The 24,582-nt window shown below is 37.2% G+C and overlaps 1 protein-coding gene across 4 annotated transcripts in view; it reads left to right on the top strand.

Annotated features, from left to right (window-relative positions):
* LOC129765169 (synaptic vesicle membrane protein VAT-1 homolog-like) overlaps positions 1 to 14,022 on the top strand; it is a 127,774-nt gene extending 113,752 nt beyond the window's left edge. For all 4 annotated transcript variants that reach the window (XM_055765088.1, XM_055765091.1, XM_055765089.1 and 1 more), the window contains exons 5-9: positions 489 to 704; positions 11,775 to 11,920; positions 11,997 to 12,156; positions 12,221 to 12,734; positions 12,805 to 14,022. In XM_055765088.1, the coding sequence (XP_055621063.1) occupies positions 489 to 704; positions 11,775 to 11,920; positions 11,997 to 12,156; positions 12,221 to 12,734; positions 12,805 to 12,824 (1,056 nt within the window). In that variant the 3' untranslated portion in view covers positions 12,825 to 14,022. The remainder of the gene's footprint in view (positions 1 to 488; positions 705 to 11,774; positions 11,921 to 11,996; positions 12,157 to 12,220; positions 12,735 to 12,804) is intronic.
* Positions 14,023 to 24,582: the final 10,560 nt, after the last annotated feature.

Consider the following 24,582-nt stretch of genomic DNA (forward strand, 5'->3'; position numbering starts at 1 on the left):
GTGGCAGTAGCTTTTCCTTTCATGGACTTATAAATTAGAGTTCGGTGGATTCCTTATTGTTTAATGAGCGTTTTCAATCTACCTCTCCAGGTGCTTCTGTTTTCGCGGAGGTGTACAATCAGTGTTGTTTCCTGTAACTAAAAAGCTTCCGCCAAGTCTGTATAAACTAATTTTCAACAATAAATGGCACGAAATATGTTTTTCGCTTGGCATCTTCCAAATCCACCGACGAAAATGGGAAAACACTACAGGAAAAGATCATTAACGGACACTTATCTGTTTGTTATTCCGAACTCGTCCAGCGGAGCAGTCTTTCTTCCATTTTCCACAAAACTCATCAACTTGTGGAAATGTGGCGGCGGGAAACGACCCGACCGTCATTTGAACTAATCCTCACAGCCGTGAAATATTCACCCCCAACTGTCTCGGTTATTTATATGCTCCCTCCTCAACTAATCCTTTCTTTATTTTTTCCACTCTTCAAACAGATTGGGGACCGAGTGGTGGCGCTGCCGGAGTTCCGCGCATGGTCCGAACTGGTGGCCGTCCCCATCAAGTACGTGTACCACATCCCGGATGAGATGACATTCCAGGACGCAGCAGCCATCGTGATGAACTACCTGGTCGCGTATATACTCATCTTCGATCTGGTCTCGCTGCGGGAAGGCAAATCCATTCTGCTTCATTCCGTCGGTGGCGGTGTGGTAAGTACCTTTGCGCGTGACCTTTCGTTGTGTTTGTTTGTTTGCTTTCCGGCTCGGGTCTCGAAGGTGAAAGATCCAATGCTCCTGATTAGGTTGGGGAAAATTAGTGGATCGATAACGGTGACCCACAGCCGAAAGGTTACCATGAGGAATGCGTGCGCGATGTGAGTAAACGCGGTTAGGGGTCCCTCTGTTCATGAGAGTTCTCAATCAAGTGGAGGACGTTACATGAATGATGCCAAGAGGGATCAGCGTGGTGGCAACGATGAGTGGAAATCGACTGATAATCATGCGAGGTAGCAAGAATGGCCTGTTTTCCGCCGACTCATGTTTCAATTAGCGTGAATTGTTTGAGAATATTCTTTGCATTTTTTTCGACCATCCTCAAATTCTTCTAGATAGTGGAATACAATTTATTAAGAACAGTAAAAAAACAAATCATAGTGATGTGATATTAAAGTAATTTTCGCCGATTTTCTAGAATCAAATAATCGTTAAAAATAAGGCAAAAAGTTATATCCAAAACATGAATCAAACCCGAACCCCTGGCTTGTCAGGTGTGACGCTAACCACTCGGCCACGGGACCACCTGTTTATCGACCCTTAAAATCTTGCTTATGAGTTCAATAATAAAAGAACAAAACTCATAATACCCTTCCGGCCCACTTTTGATAGTGCCACTTCCACTTCCGAATCCATGGTGTAAAAATCAAGTCCAGGTTGATTAGGCCTGCAGAAGATGCTCTTGCGTTTCATAACGTGATACATAATAGAAGGATTTCGCGCCAACTCGACCAGATATTGGCACGATCCTCTCAAAATTGAATGAAACTTTCTGGGAGTGAAGACCTTACCTAATTAAGCAACGTGGCATACTTAGTTTTCCGAAAATTTATCTAGACTAGCATATGGACAGAGCCAAATATTTTTGACCATTCCATCTACATGTTAACTTATATTATAAGAGATACAATCATCATATCTTTCCTATATTTTCTTTTTAACTAACATTTTGAAGATTTTGGGATCATCTACTGAATTAGAAAACCTTTTAGCTGCGATTTTGTTTTCATCTACAGGAATAAAGCAATGAAATTTTTGTGTTCCCGATATTCACCCCTATTCTGTATTTCGATCGATTCGAAATATTTCGAACGGCTTCATAAAATTCCATTCTGTATTCCGTTCGAGTTGTTTTTGCATTTCGTTCGATCTGTTTCTCTTCGAACATTAAATGGGCAAAATGTTCGGAATAAGGAATGCGAACTTATAACTCGAACGAAATAACGGTTTCGAACGAAATGGAAATCCGTCGGAATACAGAATAAGGCTGATTGTTTTCGCTTGATTGACTAGCTCCTCAAGCTCACTCGCCTTTTTTGTATGCTGTTCTTTGGATACGTAACAGAAATTCAATTTCGTGATACATTTGTCATTTTGTTTAACTGCCCTATCATAAGGCTCTAGTGCTATTTGAATTGTGTTTCCGTAATCTTAGGCAAGACTACTTGACTTGCTCTTTGCCATTCGTTTCAGAGTCCCTCCTATTGCATCACAGGGTCCTTTCTTGTGGGAGGTGGCAGAGAAATGCTATTCTGCTTCTAGTCCGTAAACTTTTTCGAAACTATACATACTGGTGGAATTCTTTTTGTTTTTGGAGTGTGCTGCTGCTCCATCGGACATGAAAGTTATTTTAGTAAAATCGATTATTTTTCTGACAAATTCTGTAAATTTTTCTATAAAACAACTGGACTGCCACAGTGCCGTGTGTTAAAACTTCTGAAATAACTATAAAGCATACGTTTTCTAGTTTACCTTTTTTTTTGTAGTATATTTTGAACGGGTGAATAGTTGCTTGCGAGTTATTCCAGTGATAATCTTGTGCCGCATTTTAAATTATGAATGAATAATTCTCTGAAAAATCACAAATAACTATTATTTCTTCATGCGTCAAAGTTTGTCTACTTTATCAACGAAATACGGCACAAATTCATCGATTGGTTTCAAAATCATTTCCAAGTTACAACGGTCTGTGGTCAGCCATTGTTGAAAAACGATTTCTTCTTTTTCACTTTCCTTTGTTAGAAGAGTTGTTTCTTCATGAATTGATGTTTTGGAAACACAATCTTTACAAGCAAAAAGAAGGCAATCTGTCGTCCATTTTGGAACACTACATTTGCTGCCGGTCACGACTGGAAATTCCCAAACAACTGCAGAGCCTTTTTATTCATCCTTTAGGTATCTATACAATCCATTTCATATCTACAGTGACTCTTAAAAGATACCTAAATCTACAATAGCTATCTGATACCTGACCGACCGATTTTCGGCAGATGGCTATTGTTTGAGAGCTGTTGTTGCTCTCTGAATTGAAACATATTGTATTTGACTACAAAAACAAGCTGTATACTGTACCTTAGCACCCAAGGGCCACATTAAATCCATTTCTACCTGTTATTATTTTTTTATAACTGTTCACCAAAAAATGGAAAATTTTCCAGAAAAAATCTTAAAAAAGTTTTTGTTAGAAAAGATCACTTTTTTGGAGGACTTACCATTTTCGAGTAAAAAAAAATTATTAAAAATGGTCAAAAATATTTGGCCCTTTCCATATGTTGGTCTAGATAAAATCTCGGAAAACTAAGTGTGCTAAGTTGCTTAATTAGGTAAGGTCTTTACGCCCAGAAAGTTTCATTAAGTTCTGAGAGGGTCATGCCAATCCCATAGACAAGTTGGCGCGAAATTCGTCTATTGGTACTGCAAATCTACTGACAAGAACGTCGGAGCATTTTTTTAAGAATGCCTAATTCACAAAGAATTTAAGAAAAATGTTTTGCTGAAATATTGAAATATTTATTGTACCTATTTTTCCATCGTCATTTGAAATTAGCCATTGTACACACGTTATTGCTCAAAAGTTAGTCATGAATTATTGAAAAAAATGAGTGGGTTGTAGCTGTGATATAACCGCAAAGTTGACGTGGGACTAGCTTCTTCGTTCTTCGTTACGAGTAAAGTTAATGACAGTCCTTTCACGTTTGGTATGATGCCTAGGACAAAATATGTGAACGGAAGAATTATCAAACGATTATTTTATTTTACATTTCCCTCTGAAGTTTGCATCTCTCAAGTGCACGTACTTCTCGAACAATGAATTTGCTTGATTTGATGAACTTCAGGCACTCAGAAATTCAGTGAGCAGAAGATATGAAGGCATATCCTTCAATGCAATCTTGAATAATCCGTGTTAGGAAACCGATTTCCCACGCTCCTTGGATTTAAAGTCTGTGTTAGGGAAACAAATTTTAGTCGGAACAAAAATACCCCCGACCTGCATGAATTTGCAATGCCCATTCCCCCAGACACCTTGGTTCTGAAGTCTGTTTTGGGGAAACACATTTCGGTCGGAACAAAAACTACCCTCAACTTGCATTAATTTGCAATACCAATTTCCCCACGCTTCATGGATTTGAAGTCTGTGTTAGGGAAACACATTTCAGTCGGAACAAAAATACCCCCGACTTCCATGTGTTTGCAATACCGATTTTTCCAACAATGCTTGGTTTTGAAGTCTGTGTTAGGGAACACATTTCGGTGAGAACAAAAATCCCCATACTTTCATGTATTTGCAATGCCGATTTCCCCAAGGCTGCCTGGTTATGATGGCTGTGTTGGGGAAACCGTAAATCGGGCCAATCAAAACGAGGTAGTTAGGGCGTTTAGATAACGCTTGACATTTTACAGTTATTCAATTGTTTATCTAATTGAAAATAACATTTTATTAATTGCTGATGCGTAGAAATATTCCCTATCAATAAATGCAAACATCTTTCCGATACAGTAAGAAATGTTCGAGTTATAAGCATTCGGAATCTTTCATTTTTTCTTGCATGTTCTGTGTTTATGTTTTCATTTTACCCCCCTTATACTCCGGTTAGACGTAGTCTCACGTCAAAAGTGTCTGATGAAGATTGAAGTAATGATATCGAAAAATGTATAGACGAATGGATAAACGCGCATTGGTCTGTCAGACTGCGAAATCAAAAATTCGTCAATTTCTAAGAAAATATCAACAATACGACTTTGCGATTCTCTCTAGCTTCATTATTCGTCGTTCGTCATCGTTTAGCGTATCGCATGTGTTGGTACAAAATGGACGTGTGCCACTTTTTCAACACTTTCGGTCTGACACACCGACGCGAGTATAGGAGTAACTTTTTTGGACAAGTGCCTTTTTTCATATTCTAGAATATTGTTGAATAAAATGTATAAAATAATGTTAGTGGCGTGGAATATTTATTGAATATAATGCATAAGATCATTACCGGACTATTCTTATTTGATTTCAGTCCCTTTTGTTTTGTTGTTAGATTCGTACGTTCAAAAGCAAAATATAAATGTTTGACCTTCGTATAGTTATTCGCTAAATACAATGGTCATACATATACAGATTTGTGTAAGAATTTCACTTGTGGAATAATTGTAAACAGTAAACTAGAAACTATTAGGTGGCTTATGGTAATTTTGAACAGTTACAGTTTCGGAGATATTTTTTTATAATGAACAATATCGACAAGAAAACAAAAAAAAAGGAAGTTCCTAGAAATCCTTTTATATCATCTTTTTATGCCCCATCTAAAAAAAGGCATTAATTCTTAGTTTACCAAGAATACAGAGACAAAGAGTATTAGAAATAAGTAAACCTTATATTCCAGAACCTTTATCATCTGGTGAAGGTCGTTATACATTCTTCTCTTCGATAAAAGACCCGAAAAACACGCAACAACTGCATGAAATGTAAAAAATAGGTTTGTTTCGAGTATGCAGTTATGCTATATCAGAACATCTTACTCCAATGAAACTACAATCGATTAATTCGATTTTATGTAATTTTATAGCTCTTTATACTTCCATGAATTATATTCAGTTGCTTACTTTTAATTAACAAGAGTGAAAATTCGAATTTCGTTATTTGTGTTGAGTATCAAAAATTACTCTATTTTGAGGAGGCTAAATTAGATGACTATTAAAACATAATAAAGACGAAGAAAAAATTTTTTTCGGAGATTTTTCATTTAATCATACCCTCTTCTTTAAATGAATGCCAATAAAGCCTGAAAAATACATAATGGCAATATTATAGAGAAGTTCAATTTTCGGTCTGTGACACCGTGCGCGAGTATACGTGTTATGATTTTGCACGCGAGTACAGAAGGGTTAAATAACATGATGTAAAAATTTTCATTCAAATTTTAACATTTTAAAACTGGCTTCGAGCCTTCTCATCTGATAGAGATTAGACTGTCGAGTTTGGAACGCCAATTATTATTACAAATTTGAAAGTCTCCACCAGATGTCGACAATGTACATCTGTCATCGCGGATTGCTTATAAAATCGACCGTTATGTCAAAACATTTCGAATCAAACGCAATCACGATCCATATATTTCGTAGTCAACTCTAAGGAGTACAGTAGCAGTGAAAAATCTGTCGATTCTGTTAGAAACCCAAAAAAAAATTCTAATCTGTAGCTACGGATTCCTGATTTTAAAAAGAATGATACATCTGTAGAAACCCAGTACCCAGTAATGTATATCCGATACACTAAAGCATATTCAAAACGCAGAAGTTTATTCTAACGATGGTGATTTACCCAAAATTCTGACAATAAGTTAATTTTTTATCATGAAACATTTTCACTAGACAAATATGATTTCGTTTTATTGTCTCACTTATAAGGCAGTCTTTTATATCAAGATACAATTAAAATTGCGGTAACTCTTTCCATTCGGCAACCCACTGTATGTTTGTTTAAAAAAAAAGAAAAAGGTATCTGATATCTAATTTGGAGGTACCGATAACTCATTCTAGCATTTGTACTCTGTTTGTTTACTTTTGTGTTTCAAAGCTGAGTTATTTATGCTTCCAGTGAAAATACTTAATTATTAGGCTGTCAAAAAAGTCCTGCGGTATTTCCGCGAGGTGTCGTTGTAAGCGCGTAGTTCTAGTTGTATTCATTGTATCGAGTCATACTATAGCTTGTTGGAAAGGTATTTTTGCGCGCTATAATATAGTCCTTGACGGTGTTTTGTTTGGTTAGGTCGTTCGTGAGTTATAATGTCGCAAATATGGAGCAAAATAAAGAGAAAATCCGACATATTTTACAGTACTACTATGACAAAGGCAAAAATGCATCTCAAGCTGCCAATAAAATTTGTGCAGTTTATGGACCCGATACAGTTTCCATTTCCACCGCACAACGATGGTTTCAACGCCGCATTGTCTTCCATCAGGACAACGCCAGGCCACACACTTCTTTGGTGACGCGTCAGAAGCTCCGGGAGCTCGGATGGGAGGTTCTTTTGCATCCGCCGTATAGTCCGGACCTTGCACCAAGTGACTACCACCCGGTTTTGTCCATGGCGAACGAGCTAGGTAGTCAGAAGTTAGCCACAAAAGAGGCCTGTGAATGCTGACTATCCGAGTTTTTTGCCAATAAGGAAGCGAGCTTCTATAACAGGGGTATTATGAAGTTGGCATCTCGTTGGGAAAAAGTCATCGAACAAAACGGCGCATATTTGACTTAAAACAGATGATTGTAACTAATTTTATGAACAAATGAAAATTCAAAAAAAAATACCGCAGGACTTTTTTGACAGCCTAATACTACCAATTATCAAAAGCTCTATAAGCTTCATTTCAAAATATTCTGAGAAATAATATAAATTTCTTTTGAGCTCCCACCAAGCGTAAACTAGAACAAACAAGTTTATTTTTAGATACTACCTGCCCAACTTTTTCCTGTCATGTTATCGATCCACTAAAATTTACAATGGGAGTAATAATATCGAGAATATTCGTCTGAACACACACCTGCCCAGGTATGATGGTTCCGGAAAGGACAAACATTGAAAATGTTGATCAACATAGGCAGCAGCAGTCTGACCGGTTGCGAATCAAATTACCGACGAATTTATCTAGTGGCGCCGGAAAGGTACAATTATGTTTCGAACTGTAGCACTACCGACAATTTCTATGTTACGGAGGGTCATGTTTGAACCTGCCTATCTATACGTGCCAGCGAGTTATAAAAAAAACTTTGAATACGGTTAATTTTCATACATTCGTTCTGACAACTCTGTTGCTAACGATTTGTGTCGGACTCGCTCTAAATGAATGGTTATGTACGCTCTGGCCCTGGTCTGACGCCAGCGGGGGGCCTTACGTGACATTTGAACAGGAAAATTGCGCCCACAAGCAGACAGGCAGTCGGGCGCCTTCACCTGCGTTTGTTCGAGGGTGAAAATTGGCAATGATTATTAAGAAAACACACATATACAACATAAACCCCCCATCGAAAATCGATATCAGTTGACGCTAGTTTGTAGAAGTTAACTTTTACGATATCATATGTGGAGGATGAGGATGAGCGGCATTTAATGTACTATTCTTGAGACAGATCAGGTCAATTTATTCAGAGTTATTAATAGTTTTAAAAATATCTAAAAATCTGATTTTTTTTTCATATTTCCCAATGATATGTTAGTCATTCAACTTGTGCTTGGGTTGTTTTTCGCTTTATCAAATAAACAACAGTAGCGCGATTAGCTGGCACTGAGGCAATATTTACATGGATGTTGTTTGTTACAGTTAGAATGAAGAAGCGGTGCACATTCTTCGTGCCATAACAACAAAGTGCGGATGGGGACGATGACTAATAATTTAAATAGCTCCTTTATCAGTCATATTGTTTCGCATCGACGCAAATAATTCCAGTTTGGAAATAAGGTTTTAGCCCTTTTATTAGATCGCTTGCATCGTCGTTTTGCCAACCAATCCGCGTGCTCGCGCCCAGCGCCCTCCTCGCCCTTCCTGTCTAGAGGAGTGCGGGACTACGAATGCAAACAGCGATGAATAGCTAATATTTTTTGTCGTTGCGCCTCGTCTAGAATGAATGGGGCCGATTAATGATCGTGAGGCATAACTGCAGAACAGGGCAATTAAAATACTTTGGGGGGGCTGCCATACAACTATCAGTTGGTATTAATCGTAGGAATATTACAACGTCTATTAAGTGATTACTTAAGGGAGCAGAGTACAGTGTTTGAGGAGACAGAGAGACAATGAAACTAGCAGGAAATATAGAATACTAGCTGGCCCGGCAAACTTCGTCTCGCCCAAAATTTATTTTTCGTTATCACATCCACGTTTTCTTTCACTTTCGAACGAAGTTCAATTTCGTTAGCGCAAACATCAAATGGACTAATAACGCTTGTCATTATGTAATTGTAGAACATATGCGAATTGAATTTTTCGAACTTTTCCTTTTTTTTCAGAGTCTTCCGAAAATTTTCAATTGTCATTGTCATTGTCATTGTCATTGTCATTGTCAGAAGAGGGAGGCGTGTCATACCATCATAGATAGAGGGAGCGTATCAATACCATCATTTCTCGTACCCAAAAACCCTCACAACCCAAATTTTGCTCAATTTGCTTGATTATTTCTCGAGTTATGCAGAAGTTTGTGTTTTATTTGTATGGCAGTCCCCCCCTTTGAGAGGGGGGAGGATTGTCTAACCACCATAGAAACATTTTATGCACCCTAAAACCTTCATATGCCAACTTTGGTTTCGTTTGCTTGATTAATTCCCGAGTAATGCAGAAATTTGTATTTCATTTGAATAGTGGCCCACCCTTAGAGAGGGGGAGGAGTGTCTAACTATCATAGAACGAATCTACGTTTCTACTGAGCGCAAGTTCATGAGTCCAATCGCAGTACTGTTTATTGATTGATCATCTAATCGACCTCGTTGAATCTACCTTTTGCTAAAAAATTCCTAGTACTCCTACCAAAACTCATCGTTATAATATCAGATTATTTTCAGACACAATTCTCGTTCAAGATTTATCAACAACTTGCAAATAATATGTTTCTCCGTTACATGGAATAAATGTTTGATACAGAAATGATAAAGACAGACCCCTCCTTTCTTCTCCCCTTAGAGAGGGGGGAGGAGTGTATATTCACCATAGAAACGTTTCGTGCCTCCTAAAACCTCCATATGCCTAATTTGGTTTCGTTTGCTTGATTAGTTCTCGAGTTATACAGAAATTTGTGTTTCATTTGTATGGCAGCCCCCCCTTTAAAAGGGGGGTGGAGTGTCTAACCACCATAGAAACATTTATTGCACCCTTAAACCTCTACATGCCAGATTTCGTTTCATTTACTTGATTAGTTCTTGGGTAATGCAGAAATTTGTGTTTCATTTGTATGGCAGTCCCCAAAGTTTCAAATCCACGTATGAACCATGTTTGTGGTAACAATATCGAACAGTCACTCGTATTTCAGAATCCGATTGTTTTGAAACTCGACTTCACGATCCGATCAACATCATCTTTTGCATTCTTCAATCCGTTGTCTCAAACTCAATCGTTCTATGTGAAGGTGGCAACCTTGCCTTGTCGCAAAACAAATTACGAAATAATTTATCCATATTCGTGGAGCTATCTGTTCTCTGGCAGACCCGGAAACAAATTCAAATTGTTGAAGTTTGAATGAAAATAATTACTCGATGTCGTTTAAATACATAGAACACAATTCAAGATATTCCCCCACTTGCAGAGAATGTATTACTTTTTTTTACATAGAACATATTCGATAAGTAAAGCTGTAAAGTGTTTATTCTACCCGAAAATCCATAACCATGTTTGGTTCACATAAATGGAACACGGAGCTCAATGTCGGCTATGTCGAATTGTGTGGCCACATTTGCACAACTCGATTGGACTTGAGTCGAACGGATTACCGAATGCAAAATTACAATCCGTTCGGGTAATTCTGATCCGATCGGATTTCAGAATACGGGTTAATAGTTGATCAGTAAACAGATCTGGAATTTGTAAGGAAATTACACTATCGATTGCCTCAGGGCCTATCGATTTTGTCGACTAACCAAACTTAAAATGTGTGTATGAGATAATCCTCGCTTCTTCCAGACAACCGAATACATCCAGCAATATTTGGACCCAATTGTTGGCACAGCTCACGACATCGTAGAATGGCGTTGTCCTGATCATATCGAATCTTCATATGATACAATTCAAAATGAGAAATGATGTTCATAATGAATAAATTACCTTTACCCGCTAAAGTCTCGTTGTTTAATGTTTATGCAGTATTCGTCTTGTCCATTCAGAACGGTTGGAAGATTTTTATACAAATACAAATGAAAAAACAAACATTTCTATGATAAATAGACACTCTTCCCCCTCTCTAAGAGGGGCTGCCATGCAAATGAAACACTAATTTCTGCATTACTCGAAAACTAATCAATCAAATTTAGCCAAATTTGGCATGTTAAGGTTTTAGGGGGCACGAAACGTTTCTATGGTGAAAAGACACTCCTCCCCCCTCTGTAAGAAATGAAGTGCGATGTGCGAAATGAAATATATATTACTGCATTACTCATTAATTAACTTGGTTTGGCACTCCTCCTCTCTAAAGAGAGGGGAGAACTGGATAACTCTAGAACTAATTAAGCAAATGGAATCAACATTGGCATATAGAGATTTTAGGGACCGATAAACGTTTCTATAGTGGTTATAAGGGGAGGCTACCATACAAATGAAACACAAATTTCCGCATAACCCGAGAACCAATCAAGCAAATTGAGCCAAATTTAGCATGTGGAGGTTCTAGAGGGCACAAAACGTATCTATTGTGAATTGACATTTCTCCCCCCTCTCTAGAGGGGGACTGCCATACAAATGAAACCCAAATTTCAGAATAACTCGAAAACTAATCAAGTAAATGGAACCAAATTTGCCATGTGGAGGTTTTAGAGTGCAATAAATGTTTCTATGGTGGTTACATACCGCTTCCCTCCTCTCTGAGTGAAGGGCTGTAGTGGCCGGGATGTGTAAGAACTTGAACTAAAACTTAAATGGTGTCGAATCTTGTATGGTTTTTTTCGGTCATGAATGTTCATTGCAAAAAATAGTGAAAGCTCCTATCATTAATATAATGGAAGATGGTTAACATACTTTCTTTTTATTTCAAATCTATTCTAGGGCCAAGCAATCGTCCAGCTAGCGCGGACAGTTCCCAACATCACCATTTTTGGCGTCTGCTCAAAATCGAAGCACGAAGCCCTTGCCGCGACTGGGCTTATTGATCATCTCATCGATAGGGCTGACTATGTAAACGAAGTCAGAAAGTAAGTCTTCAGCACCGGAGTACACCGGTCTTGAGAAATTGTTCGGGTAATTATTCAACAAAATGTCAATCCACAGAATCACGACGGAAGGCGTTGATATTGTCATGGACTGTTTGTGCGGTGAAGAGTGCAACCGAGGCTATGGTCTGTTGAAGCCGATGGGCAAATACATTTTGTACGGTTCATCCAACGTGGTCACCGGAGAGACCAAAAGCTTCTTCAGCGTTGCTCGATCGGTAATAATTCAGATTTGGGAAATTCCTGAAGTGTGTCATTACTGATATTGTTTTGCATTTTTAGTGGTGGCAAGTGGACAAAGTTTCCCCGATCAAGTTGTTCGATGAAAACAAAAGTCTGGCTGGTTTCAACCTGCGACATTTGCTCTATCAGCAGGATGGCTCCGCTTATGTGCGTTCCACGGTCGATAATATCTTCGCCTTGTGGAAAGATGGAAAGATCAAGCCCACCGTGGATAGTGCTTGGGCGCTAGAGGATGTCGCGGAAGCTATGCAGAAGATGCACGATCGCAAGAACATTGGCAAGCTGGTTCTGGATCCAGCTTTGGAACCAAAGCCAAAACCAGCTACGCCCGCTAAGAGCAAATCCAAGAAACAAGCCAGCGAAGATAAGAGCACCAAGAAGGATAAGGAGGATGATAAGAAAACATCGGAAAATGGAGATGAAAAGAAGGAAGAGGAAGAGGCAAAGACGAATGGAGAACCGGCCATCGATGCTGCTGCCGCTGTCAATGGAGACGGTGAGGAGAAGAGTGATGCGGCAGGCGGGGCCAGTAATGGAGAAGCTACTGAAAGCGGTGAGTATCAAAAGTGAAAACGGTTACGGACTTGAACGACGAAGAAATTTTTTTTTTCTATACCCAACAGAGAAAAAGGAATCGAGTTGAACTGCTTGAGCTGGATAAGTGCTGAATATTCGCCGCTAACAAAACAACCATTTTCATCAATATACTCACATCTATACAAATTGGGAGCATCCCTCATCGAAGTTCCATCGGAAACCCATCATCTCTACAATCACAGTTTTACCGATTGACATGCAGCTGATCTACTGTCTACAACATCACACACACACATACTGATCCTCTCACACGTATGATGATTCCACGCATTTCAGAATGGTGGTATCAAGAGCATATAGGAAGGAAGAGCGAGTGCGAGAAAGTGTGGAATCTGCTTGGAAACATGTGTAACTCCCCCTCAGTCATCCTAAGTTATAATTTTGAGACATATTCATTGTTTTATTTTTTTTTGTAAATTTACTTTCGAATTCCCTTTTTTGTGTCCTTTGCTTTGTGATGTTCACGATCTCGTTTAAAAAGCCCCCTCGATCAAAAAAAAAAAGCTACAACAATACCACGTTGCATTGTGAAAGCAAACTGAAATATGTATGCATTAATCACTAAGCTTAAGCTCTATTAGTAAGCCTCTAAAATGTTGATGGTTTCAGGATGCAGGCACCACCCCATGAGATTGGGGGAAAACAGATTTCACAGACCGTTTCATCACGCTCACATTCTGCCAGGTCGCAGGGAAAAAACAAGCACAAAGGTTCAGTAATTTCTTTCATTTTTGGTTAGCGCGTTCGTTAGTGATAAAAAAAAGATTGATTAGCGTGTTTTGATTTCGAGGAACATTAATGTGGTAAACTATGAGCGATGGAAGCAAAATTTTTTTAAACTATGTGTCATTTAATATTGTAATATTTAAATATGTATGTTTTAAATTATGTATAACAAAGGATATAATACTATTGATTTAAAAATATACATTAGATTCTTTATTGCGAGAATAATTTGTTTCCTTAAGGTAAACTTTATTTTTATAAAAGTATATATCTGAGAAGATCGAGTATTGTTTGTTTAGCAAGCGAGAAAGGAGGAATGTAATACATCATCGGTTAGCACAACAATTTCGTTTTTCAAAACGTTCAACTAAATCACATTTCGCATTATACTCTAGGCCTTAAACTATTGCTACAAATACACTATTTACGAGATATTTTGCCCCTTTTGTATAAATTTTTAAGTATTTGAATTTTATATAACATTTGACAATGGATTGATGAAAAATTATTTTTGATAACTTTTGGGTTTTTATTTGTTTGTTTCTTTATTCCGAAAGCATTTTTCTTTCTTCCTTTTAAAAACTTCCAATTTCGTTTTTATTTGTTTTTTTCGCAAAACAAAAGTAAATTTGTAAAAATCACCTATAAGGTTTATTAACATCGATGCTAGTTTTTAACTACACCACCAAGAGGCCCCGTGTTACAAAAAAGACCACAAACATTCGTTTCGGGCGGCACAAATAACGAGAAGAAGAAAAGAGAAACAATGGAAATGAAAAAAAAAACTGTTGCTGTTGATTTGTTCATTGTTTCAGATATGAAAGATGATAACTAGAGGATAAAAACAATGCCACGTGTTGAACTGTTGTACGACTGTAACAACAATCGTCGTTTGGCGGAAACTTCAAATGGCACTAAACATCATTAATGTCTTAATGTGGAAACCTAACAAATCCAGGATGAATAACGCCCTCTATCGAGACACATATGTTGTCTTTTTGTAAATCGTTTAATCAATATATAAAACACACGTAGGGAAAACAAACCTTATATCTCTTGTATCTAGAAGAAGCTGAACTATACACAATATACATGTGCTTTCGATGTTTATACAATAACATAATATTACGCTTTTGCAGGCATTTACACACACAGCATACAGAAGAAAGGCTTTTGGAAGCTTATAATGGCCGACTTTTTTTTTTTAGTTTTTGCTTGTATAAATACTCGTATCATTAGAATATAAATTTGGAGATGTATTCGAGAATAACATGCTGTCACGACATGAAATTAAGTCAGCCCGTCGAGAGCCATATCAAATTGAGAAACACATGCATCGACAAAATGATTCGAAATTTGATTTCAACTTTTCCAACAATATTTTAACAGACCACTTCGAACACATTGCTGGTTCATCAAATGAATCAAAACGATAATCATATTGATAGCTCAAATCTTGCAGGAAATGGTCAAACACAATTTTTGGACCTGATGACTGTATTTTGTTTCGTTCGTGAATGAGAGGGTTTATCAAATTTGTCAGTAAGGCGTCGTGCACAAATTACGTAACGCATGCAGGAGGGGAAGGGGAGTTGATGTTACGTTACTTAATGTGACAGGGAAGGGGGAGTAACGTAATCGTTACATAACAAAATTCCATTTTTTTCCTAAACTAATTAACGCGTCTCTATATCGTCCCCTTATTGCTACAGCTAGGTAACTCGAAAATCGAAGTTTTGAGAAAAATGGCTTCTGATCTTGCATCAAGAAAATGGAATGGCATCTAAGCAAGCTTGAATATGTTTTTTTTCATAGCACCAGTCACTCAAACTACAGTGTGGAAAATTCGGTTAAACGCAGTGCCTTATTTTAGTGCTCCAGTAAGTCAACAAACAAGAATTGATCCAGAGCAATTGCAAATGTTGCCCCTCCAAATCGTAGTTTATCACAGTATTTCCTCCAATTTAAGTTCTTGTTTGGCTGAATAAGAAATAAAAATACGTTTTGAGAAAGCAAATTCGTTTAAGCGCACTTTAGTCATCAATGAAAATTAATTAAAACAAATGACATTTTAATGATAAAACAATGATACAAATGGAAGTAAAAGTGACGAACCAGTCAAAATGTGCTGAAAGTCACTAATATAGAGAAAAAAAAGTTCTCTGATATCTTCCTGGTTGAAATTGTAGCAAGAGGAGTTACCTGTTACGTGAAAAACCATCCCAAATCAAGAGTGTGCGAACCTATTCATTATTCTCGAAGTTCCATTATGAGCTTCTACTAATCAAACAGTCGATAAATTCCCACAACTACTGCTCGCTAAAGGAACTTCCGAAATTAGTCAATGCGATAGCCGTCGTGTTGCATCAGATCAACGCCACACTTCATGTCTCTTTGACACACGACAATTTATTTTGGAGTCTAGCTGGAATGTGCTATCCCACCAGCTAAACTAACCGGATATTGCACTTTCAGATTATCACAGGTTAAGGTCCCTGCGAAATTCTCTCGAACACACGAATTGGACTCTATGGCGAAAGATCGTGCAAAACTGTGCACATAAATTTGTATAAATGTATTTCTGCCTATAAAAATCATGCGTTTGTGTTTCCAAAAATCTGTTCGAACTTTCCGGGCAACACAATAAGAGCATCCTAATTTCTCCTGTTTTTTTTCATTCACCCTGGGGTTGTTGGTAACCCTGATCAGGACCATCCGGATTGAACTTCTTTTCATCCGAAAATACAACGTTATCCCATTCATTTTCTCATGTCATATATTTTTTGTTGGCGAAATTCAATCGAGCCAGAATATGTGTTGAAGTAAGATCCGGTTTCTTGACCTTTTTAGTGCACTTGAAGTAAACAGAACCCCGCAATACTTGTGCAATGCGCTTATTGGTAATCGAGAGTCCAAGTTCTATCTTAATTTCCGATGCATTAAACTTTCCAGTTGCGTCCAGCTCCAGAATTCGATTCCTGTCACGATTGTTTATTTTAGTCTTCCTCTTAGTTTTCTTCTTAACGTCACATTTTTCACCTTTCTTCATAACGTTTCGGATCTGTTTACTCTCCTTCCTATTTCCCGGTTACTCATATCAGCTTTCTTCAGATCACGAACAACTCTTTGTTCTGATTCACTCAAATATCTTTTTTTCAGCATTTTTCACCACAGATAAACAAATTGCCAGCACCAAAAAATGTTAGGTAAATGTCAGATTTCCAAGGTGTTTGGTGTCATAGGTGCGCCAGTCGCTTATATTCAATTGTGTGCGTTTAAGCGAGTTCCCCTCTTCAAAATGAAAAGTTTGCCTCATGTTAAAGGTGTACGCAGTTTTCAAACTAAATGATTGTAGGTCTAAACTATATACCCGACGACCAATCAACAAATATAGTTGCGAAGAGAGATTTATGATCGCCTTATGTTTGAGGGCTTCGAACATAAATTTGCTTGCTTTGTTTAAACGAATTTTTCTCACTTCTCTCACTGTATGCTTGTTTCTGGTCAGCGGTAATTTTTTATATCAGTGGCGTTTTTAGGGTGGTGGGAGGCAATTTTGAAAGATTAATAGCTAGCTAGTTGTAACACGTGAAACAAGACTGTTTTTTTTGGAGCGATTCTGAGATAGCCATTTTATGAATATTTCAATGAATGTTCTTGAGTTAATCACTAATGTATTTATCAATTTGGCAGTTCTGTAGATTTAATAACATGTTCGAAAGCTGAATCACGTATTAAAAGCGTTCATCATTTTTATTAACATTATCTTAGTCATTGACTGTACTGTTGTGTGACAGATTAAAATAAAAATGATTATGGAAATCCTTAAGAGCTGGTTGTTGTTGTTGTTTTGAATTATAGAGACTTTTGGCTGTATGACAGTTATTCGTCCCTTTATTCTCGTTTACACACCGGAACAACCACTCAAAGTTTGTAGGTAATCATTTCAGGTGGGCGCAGGCACCTCTTTTTGGTCACCCTGGTACATAAAACCAGGGTGTAAGCGTTGAAATTCGATTACAGTATCAAATGTATTGAATCAGGTTAGCCTCTTTAAGGAAATCCAGAGTGTCTCTTTCTTTCCGTGTATCGTTATGCAATACGACATCTAGATCACCGGTTAAGCCGTATCTCCTACGAAGGTCCGCAGTTCACACGCATTTCATTAGAATATGCCCCACTATCAGGCCGCAACAGGTGGGGGGCTCTTCTTTCTTTGGTAGGAAGTTATGCGTCAACCACGTATGTCCGATATTAAGAGCTGGTGGTTTCACGATGAAGAGAGACTTGAGGTCGTTGTATTTTACTGTCGAAATAGGAATTGTTGAACGGTAAATTGCTGTATTGGCTTCTGCAATTCTGTCTTGTTCCGCTTGTTAAAAGCAATTTAACGAAAATTCTCTTCATACGATGTTTTGAATGTCATTTTATATGACTCAAATTTCAAGCGTATAGGTCCGAAAACATATATCCTCTGGTGTCCTTTTGTTTGCGAAGTTATGTGTTGTTTTGAAATCATTGAAGTGCTCTTGGTTTAATTCATAAACCAAATAAAGTTCATTGTTCTTACTCCTTGCGCTACGATCTATTTGCTTCAAATAATCAGGCCACCAAGCTTGACTAACGCACTTCAGCCCGATACTGATAGCCGAAAGTATAGAATCACATTCCATTTCATTGTTGTAGAATATGCTTCGCGGAGAGAGATCGAATAAATCATGTTCTTTCTAAAGTCTATTGAACACTCCATGTTTCCGTGCCGAGAATTATTTTATGGAACTCTCGTTCACAAAGATTCATCGGTAACTCCCCTCGAAAAAGACATCGGTGCTCTCTCTTTTGTTACTCTTTCCTTCCTTTCGTGTTTGGTTTATAGGGGCCTTAAACTTTTGCAGTTCATTCGTCTCTAGTCTTAAGAAAGACAATCCATTCCCGCTCGACGTTCGCCGGCAACGATGTTGCTCCGACGACCACCAAACGAAGGAAGGAAGGTATTGTATTATAGAGACTTTAAACTTTTTCAGTTCATTCGTCTCTAGCCTTGAGAAAAGCCCTTTGAAAACTCTACTCTACTCTACTCCAGCACTACCACCTCCACCCTCTTGCCTTGAGAATGGCACTCGATTCCTCGCCGTCCAGCTCGTCCAGCAACGATGTTGTCCAGTCGGTGTCCACACAAAGAATGGACTACCAAACGAGAAGTGTGGTTACTCTTTAATAATCTCTATCGTTTTATTCATATATTCTCTAACGGTATGATATCATAGGGGACATTGGGGATAGATCTCGACTCTACAAACTCTTCTCTCTCGGTTTATTGATCGATTCGCTTTTAGAATAATCTCATAAAGGATATACTAATATATTGCTAGATATTAATATATTGATATTGACCAGACACAAAGAATTAATGATAATTTTTTCTCAATATGGTCTATCTCCTGTACGGCAAGCATGAGCAAAGCGCAACGAACTTGCTCAAATACTCGCCACTACCTCGATCACTGTAGAGCGTAACTTCCGAAGTTTTTACAGGAAGCAAAAACGTCAAATTTTAAATTGATAAAACGACAAATTTTAAATTAACCAGTTGTATCTTAAAGGGGGCGTAGCTGGCTTCATTTCTGGGACCGAATGAGGTGTATTTCCTGAGCCAAGATGATGAAGCACGTGATGAAATGGGCCTAACAGCAGTCAATAAGCAGGCACCGATATTAATGCATCTCTAATATCGCGTTGATCTCTTGAATCATGATGATCCATCTTGTGTCGCAGGATGCAGAATAAAACACATTGGTCATACTGAAGTAATTGGATTCAGTGATCCAACGTGGGTTGCATTTCGTTCAAAGTACTGTCCTTCGAATGCATTTTCTCATGGGCTCGATTTAAAAAGGGAGTGCGAGCTGAATGAATTCGATAAAATTTTTCGTTATTAAAGAATAATCAAGCCATTATAATTACTGCAGAGATTTTCTAGATGTGGATGATTCTACATTTTCAACAATTTCTATCAAAGAACATTTGATTCCAACCTTTAGCGTTACGTAATTTGTGTACCACGCCTAAATGATCGAATGAGAAAAGTAAGCGCGGATGTAAGCCAACAGAATGAGGAAAAAATTGTAGACTAGACAAATAAACTCCAAAATGATTGACACATAATGATAGAGTGAAGACGATGGAGAACTTCTCAATATAGACGCAAAATCTACACCGGATTGTGATAGCAAAATCATTCATACATCTGAGGCAATTAACAAACAAAAAAAAAACAAAGAACTAGAACTACAACTAGACAAACTGCAAGAACCACCGATATCGCAATTCAGAAACTCTTTTTTTTGGATGATTTATGATCCCAATTTCTTGTAGAAGCTAGTGGAACGACATCTTTCACATATTTTAGATTTGCGTCTTCCCAGGCATACACACAATAAGCATCGCGTTAGGATCATCAGCTGAGTCTTAGAATATATTTTTCGAAGCTCACATCACCAACGAGCACTGCCTCCAAAGCGATATACAAATCACAGAAAATAATTGCCAGATAACTGCCGTTGAGAAAAGTCATATTTCCAAAAGCACATAGGCAGTATTACTACGAGAGTGATGATCAAAAGCACTGACAAAATGCCATGAAAGAAAGCGGACTCAGTAGAATGAACCACAATCGCAATGGTTCCCCTAAAACTTGTTTTATAAAACAGAAATTAGTGTACTTGCTTCTGCCCAAACTACAATAAGCCGTTTTGGGGACATTAAAAAAAAATCTTTCATTTCGTCCCCAAACATCTCACCCTGTGTTTGAAACTATGCCTCTGTAGTGACAGAAGAAAAATCTAGAAATACAAAAAAATATGCTTGATCATAAAAAGATACTTTTGCAACACGGCTGAGTATAAACTAGACATCAAAATCAGAATGACCAACATATGTGCTAATTTATAAGAAGATAAAATGCTGATAAAATCACAAGATAGCACAACCACACATTGTGACTCATAAAAATGATTCGGTGAGTCACGAATAAGAATCAAAAACAGATCTGAACCAGACGATCAAAAGAATCATCTACCTATACATATGTATATTCGTATAAATATATATAAAACCACTTTGATAAATTATATATATTTATATCACATGACAATGTTAACTATCAAATGGGAATAACAATTTTTGGAAACAAAAAAATCAAGGGAATATGTGTGTAAGTCACATATACGTTTTGCAAACAATTAACGGTTATTCTTCTAGCGATGTATCTGCGAATATTGAATATGAAAAAAATGGTCCCAAAAGTTTGCAGCTAGCATTAACAGATTCAAAAAAAAAAATCATTGTAACAAATCAACCTGTGTTTAATGCTATGTGATTGTAGACATCTGGACAAATGGATCCGAATAAAGGAATTGAAATCTGAACATTTACTGTGTATTGGAAAGTTATTTGTTTTTTGCGGAAGCAATATATTTTTCTATTATAGAGGATCTAAACTACTGCAAAGTTTATTCGTCTTTAGCCTTGAAAAGGGCCAATAAAAAGATCAATCAATAGAGGGTTCTGAGATTGATCGTGATACTGATGGTGATGCTGAAAAATGAATGCAGATATGGCCTATATTGCACGGTTAGTTATGTCGAGTATATCGAATCTGTCGTTCATATGGTTATACGGAGCAACTGGGTGATTAAACACCAAACCTCACAAGCAACCACAACCACAAACTTACCTAACCTCTTCACACCAAAGTACCTCTTATACAAGTCTTATACCCTCGATTGATGAAATATCTACTAGCATTGGTATAAGCTGTGGGACCTCGTGCTAACAACTCACCATTACAGTTCGGACCTTAATTTATGGTACCACGATTGGCCCTTCCTTGGTGGGATAGTTCACTAGACCTGCATCGCTAGCCGAGATCCCTTCTTTGGTTGGATCGTACTTCGTATCTCGATAGCGTGTGCTATGGGATGTTCTCGTTGTGTTCACGTACTGGTGAATTTAGACTGTCATTTTTAATAGTTTATTGAAATGGTACAGTAGAACCCCGAATAGTCTGGCAAGGTCACCGCGAATAACGAAATTCGATAGCGATAAGACTGACTTTTTTCTGTGCTATTTTTTTATTAATACAGAAATCAAATTGTCCATCTATTAGGTCGTGCACACCAGTGGTCAGATAATGTACAAGACATGACCAAAACAAAAGAGGATGAGCCACCCACTGAAAAATCCTGGGATGAAAATGATTAATGAAAAACGCTCGTGAATCTATCAGGAAATGACTGAGCAATAATTGTGAGTGTAAGAGGAAGTTTATATCTTCAATTTCGACCAATCAGAACGAGGTATTTCCGTTCAGATATTTTTCGATTGTTTGAAAGTTAGTTTCATATGATATATTATCTTATTCATTGTGATGAATTGTTATGAAGTGCTCGAATCGATTGATGCAAAAGAGATACGGTCCGAAGAATTAGTTGTTCGATAATATCACAAAATTCGCTGATTTATATATTTACTGGTTGTGTCTTCATCCTGCCGGAATGAATGATCCTCAACTACCAATGGAAATAAATTTGGTATCTAGTATTTATTCAAAGAAAAAGATATAATTGGGTGAAAAAATTCTAGAAAATATTTCTTCATTAACTTCATTCAGTTTTAATTCATTTAATTCAGCCACCTCATTGATGCTCGGTCTTTCAGACCGTATACGCGAGTATAGGAAGGTTAAACCTTAGAGGCGAATGAACTGCAAAGTTTAAAGCCTCTTAAAAACAAAGAAAGAAAGAAAGAAGGAAGGTTAAATGATACTGAGCATGTAAAAATAAAAAGTTACAATGAAATATTTCAGGTGCCCACGTGAACATTATCCAAATTCTCACCATGAACAGACGTGGACATTTTCGTACCCCCTAAGTGACACACGTGGTATGTGGACGACCCCTTAAGCGGCCCTTACACGATCAGAAGCATCGACATTATCAGTAATGGCAATACTAGCAAGACACACTCCATTCGGCATCATCATTGTTCTTCAACCCTACACGATCATTTTTATTGCTTCGAGGAATGCAGCAACTCTAGCCTTCATAGTCGTAAGAGAAATATACACATTTTCGAAATGAAAATCAATTTTATTGTATCAAATAAAAATCCACATCAATAATTTGAAAGGTTTTCTGCAAACAATGAAAAAATCTAGAACGAAAGTTGTTCCTAATAATGGTTTCTAATTATGATTTCAACAATTTGACCTGTTAATGTAATGTCTTTCAGTGATGGACGAAGAAGATTCAAAACAATATGTTATGAGCATTCGAAATCCATTTTGAAATTCTTTTCATTGATCTATTCACAATTTAAAACTGTATTTTTCAATAGTAATCTCAATAGCTTATGCTTGATTCATTACCATTTAATACCTTCGTAGATGTCGACACTATATCTCACCCGTATGCTTCACCCACTCATTTGGGCAAAAGATGTCGACACAGCACCGTTGCTATCGCGAATTACCATTTTAAGCTTCGTGCTCCATCGTTGTGAAGCGAAAATGATAACGGGTTTTCAGGTAGAAGAAACAAACTTTTAAAATCGAAAAGTATAAATGAAAATCTTTTTTTTTCGCATCATATAAGTTGCTCTATATAATAAAGCAACAGGTTTTCTGTAAATAATGAAAAAATATTGAGCTAAAACTAGTTCTGGCGGTAATTTTATTTTATACTAATGAGTTTTAGTAGGGATTTCAGAAAAATTATAGAAAATTGATCAAGTAAGGTTCAGTGCTACGTGTTCTATGCATTCAAGTAACAGCAAATAATAACTTTCACTCAAATTTTAAGAATTTTAAATTGCTTTGGGCCCACTAATCTGATAGAGAGAAAATTGGCTCACAAACATAGATTTCGACATAAGATGACGTACAGTATCCTAGACACCTCGAATGATAGTGTCCCTGCTCTATTACAGTAATGATGGAGCGAGATCAGAAAATCCGGATTTGCATCATTATTGCCCTTCATATCAATTTTGTCAACCTTACACGATCATTGTCATTGTCATTCTGATGATGTAATGTCATTATTATTTATCGTGTAAAAGACCCTTTATATTTATGATTCTAAGCATATCAATATCGGAAAAAACACTGATTAGCAACTAGTATTGAACGTCTCAGTATTGAATTAAACTCGAGTCCACCGCGAGTAATCGGATTTCCACATTACTAATCATAGATTTAAGAAAATTGTTTATATATATAGTTTGAAAAATATATATTAAGAATTCGGCTCCTTTAAACTTATGTATCTGAGCCTGTAAAAATAAGCGAATTAAAAAAAACTATTATTGAACGTTTTCGGATCAATGTGCATAACTGAAACATGGAGATGGATTCTAGTTAAATCACTTATAATCAGGGATGCCCAGTAATTGTTCAAATGTCTTCACCTGGTCTGTAAATATGTTTTCAAATGCCTCCACCATCATATCGGAGTAAACTAAATTTTAATAATTTACTTTTGAACAAAGCTTGTTAGCTCATTCAACGTTTATTCTATTGTATTATAGCGCATGTCATAAAACTTATCTTGAGGTTTTGAAGATTATTTCAGTAAATGTGAACAAAGAATATATATTTCGCAACTGCGAACTAAATTTTATGAGTTTAGAAATGATAATCGGCTTGATAAACGGAACTACGGTAACTCAATTTGTTTATTTGAGCTTTGAAGTTTTGGTTGTAACTCAAACCATAACCATAAAACTAATTACTGGAACGGTATGTAACCAGAAAACCTTCGATTTGTGAAGTGGTAGTCTTTTGAAAGATCTAGATCTGGTGAGATGCATGCGTAGTGGGAACGTAAGCATAAGTGGATACGCGAGTAAGGCCCAATATCTCTTAAAAACTCACGTACGCTCTCATACTGAAATGTCTTACCATATTTCATAATGTCTTCAAAATGTCTTTACAAAATCAAATGTCTTTAAAAAGAAGACATGTATTCAAAACTGGCATCTCTGCTCATAATTCGCGACTACGAAGCTGAATTTGACAG

This window comes from Toxorhynchites rutilus, chromosome 2 (assembly GCF_029784135.1).
Source record: "Toxorhynchites rutilus septentrionalis strain SRP chromosome 2, ASM2978413v1, whole genome shotgun sequence".
Taxonomy (NCBI): domain Eukaryota; kingdom Metazoa; phylum Arthropoda; class Insecta; order Diptera; family Culicidae; genus Toxorhynchites; species Toxorhynchites rutilus.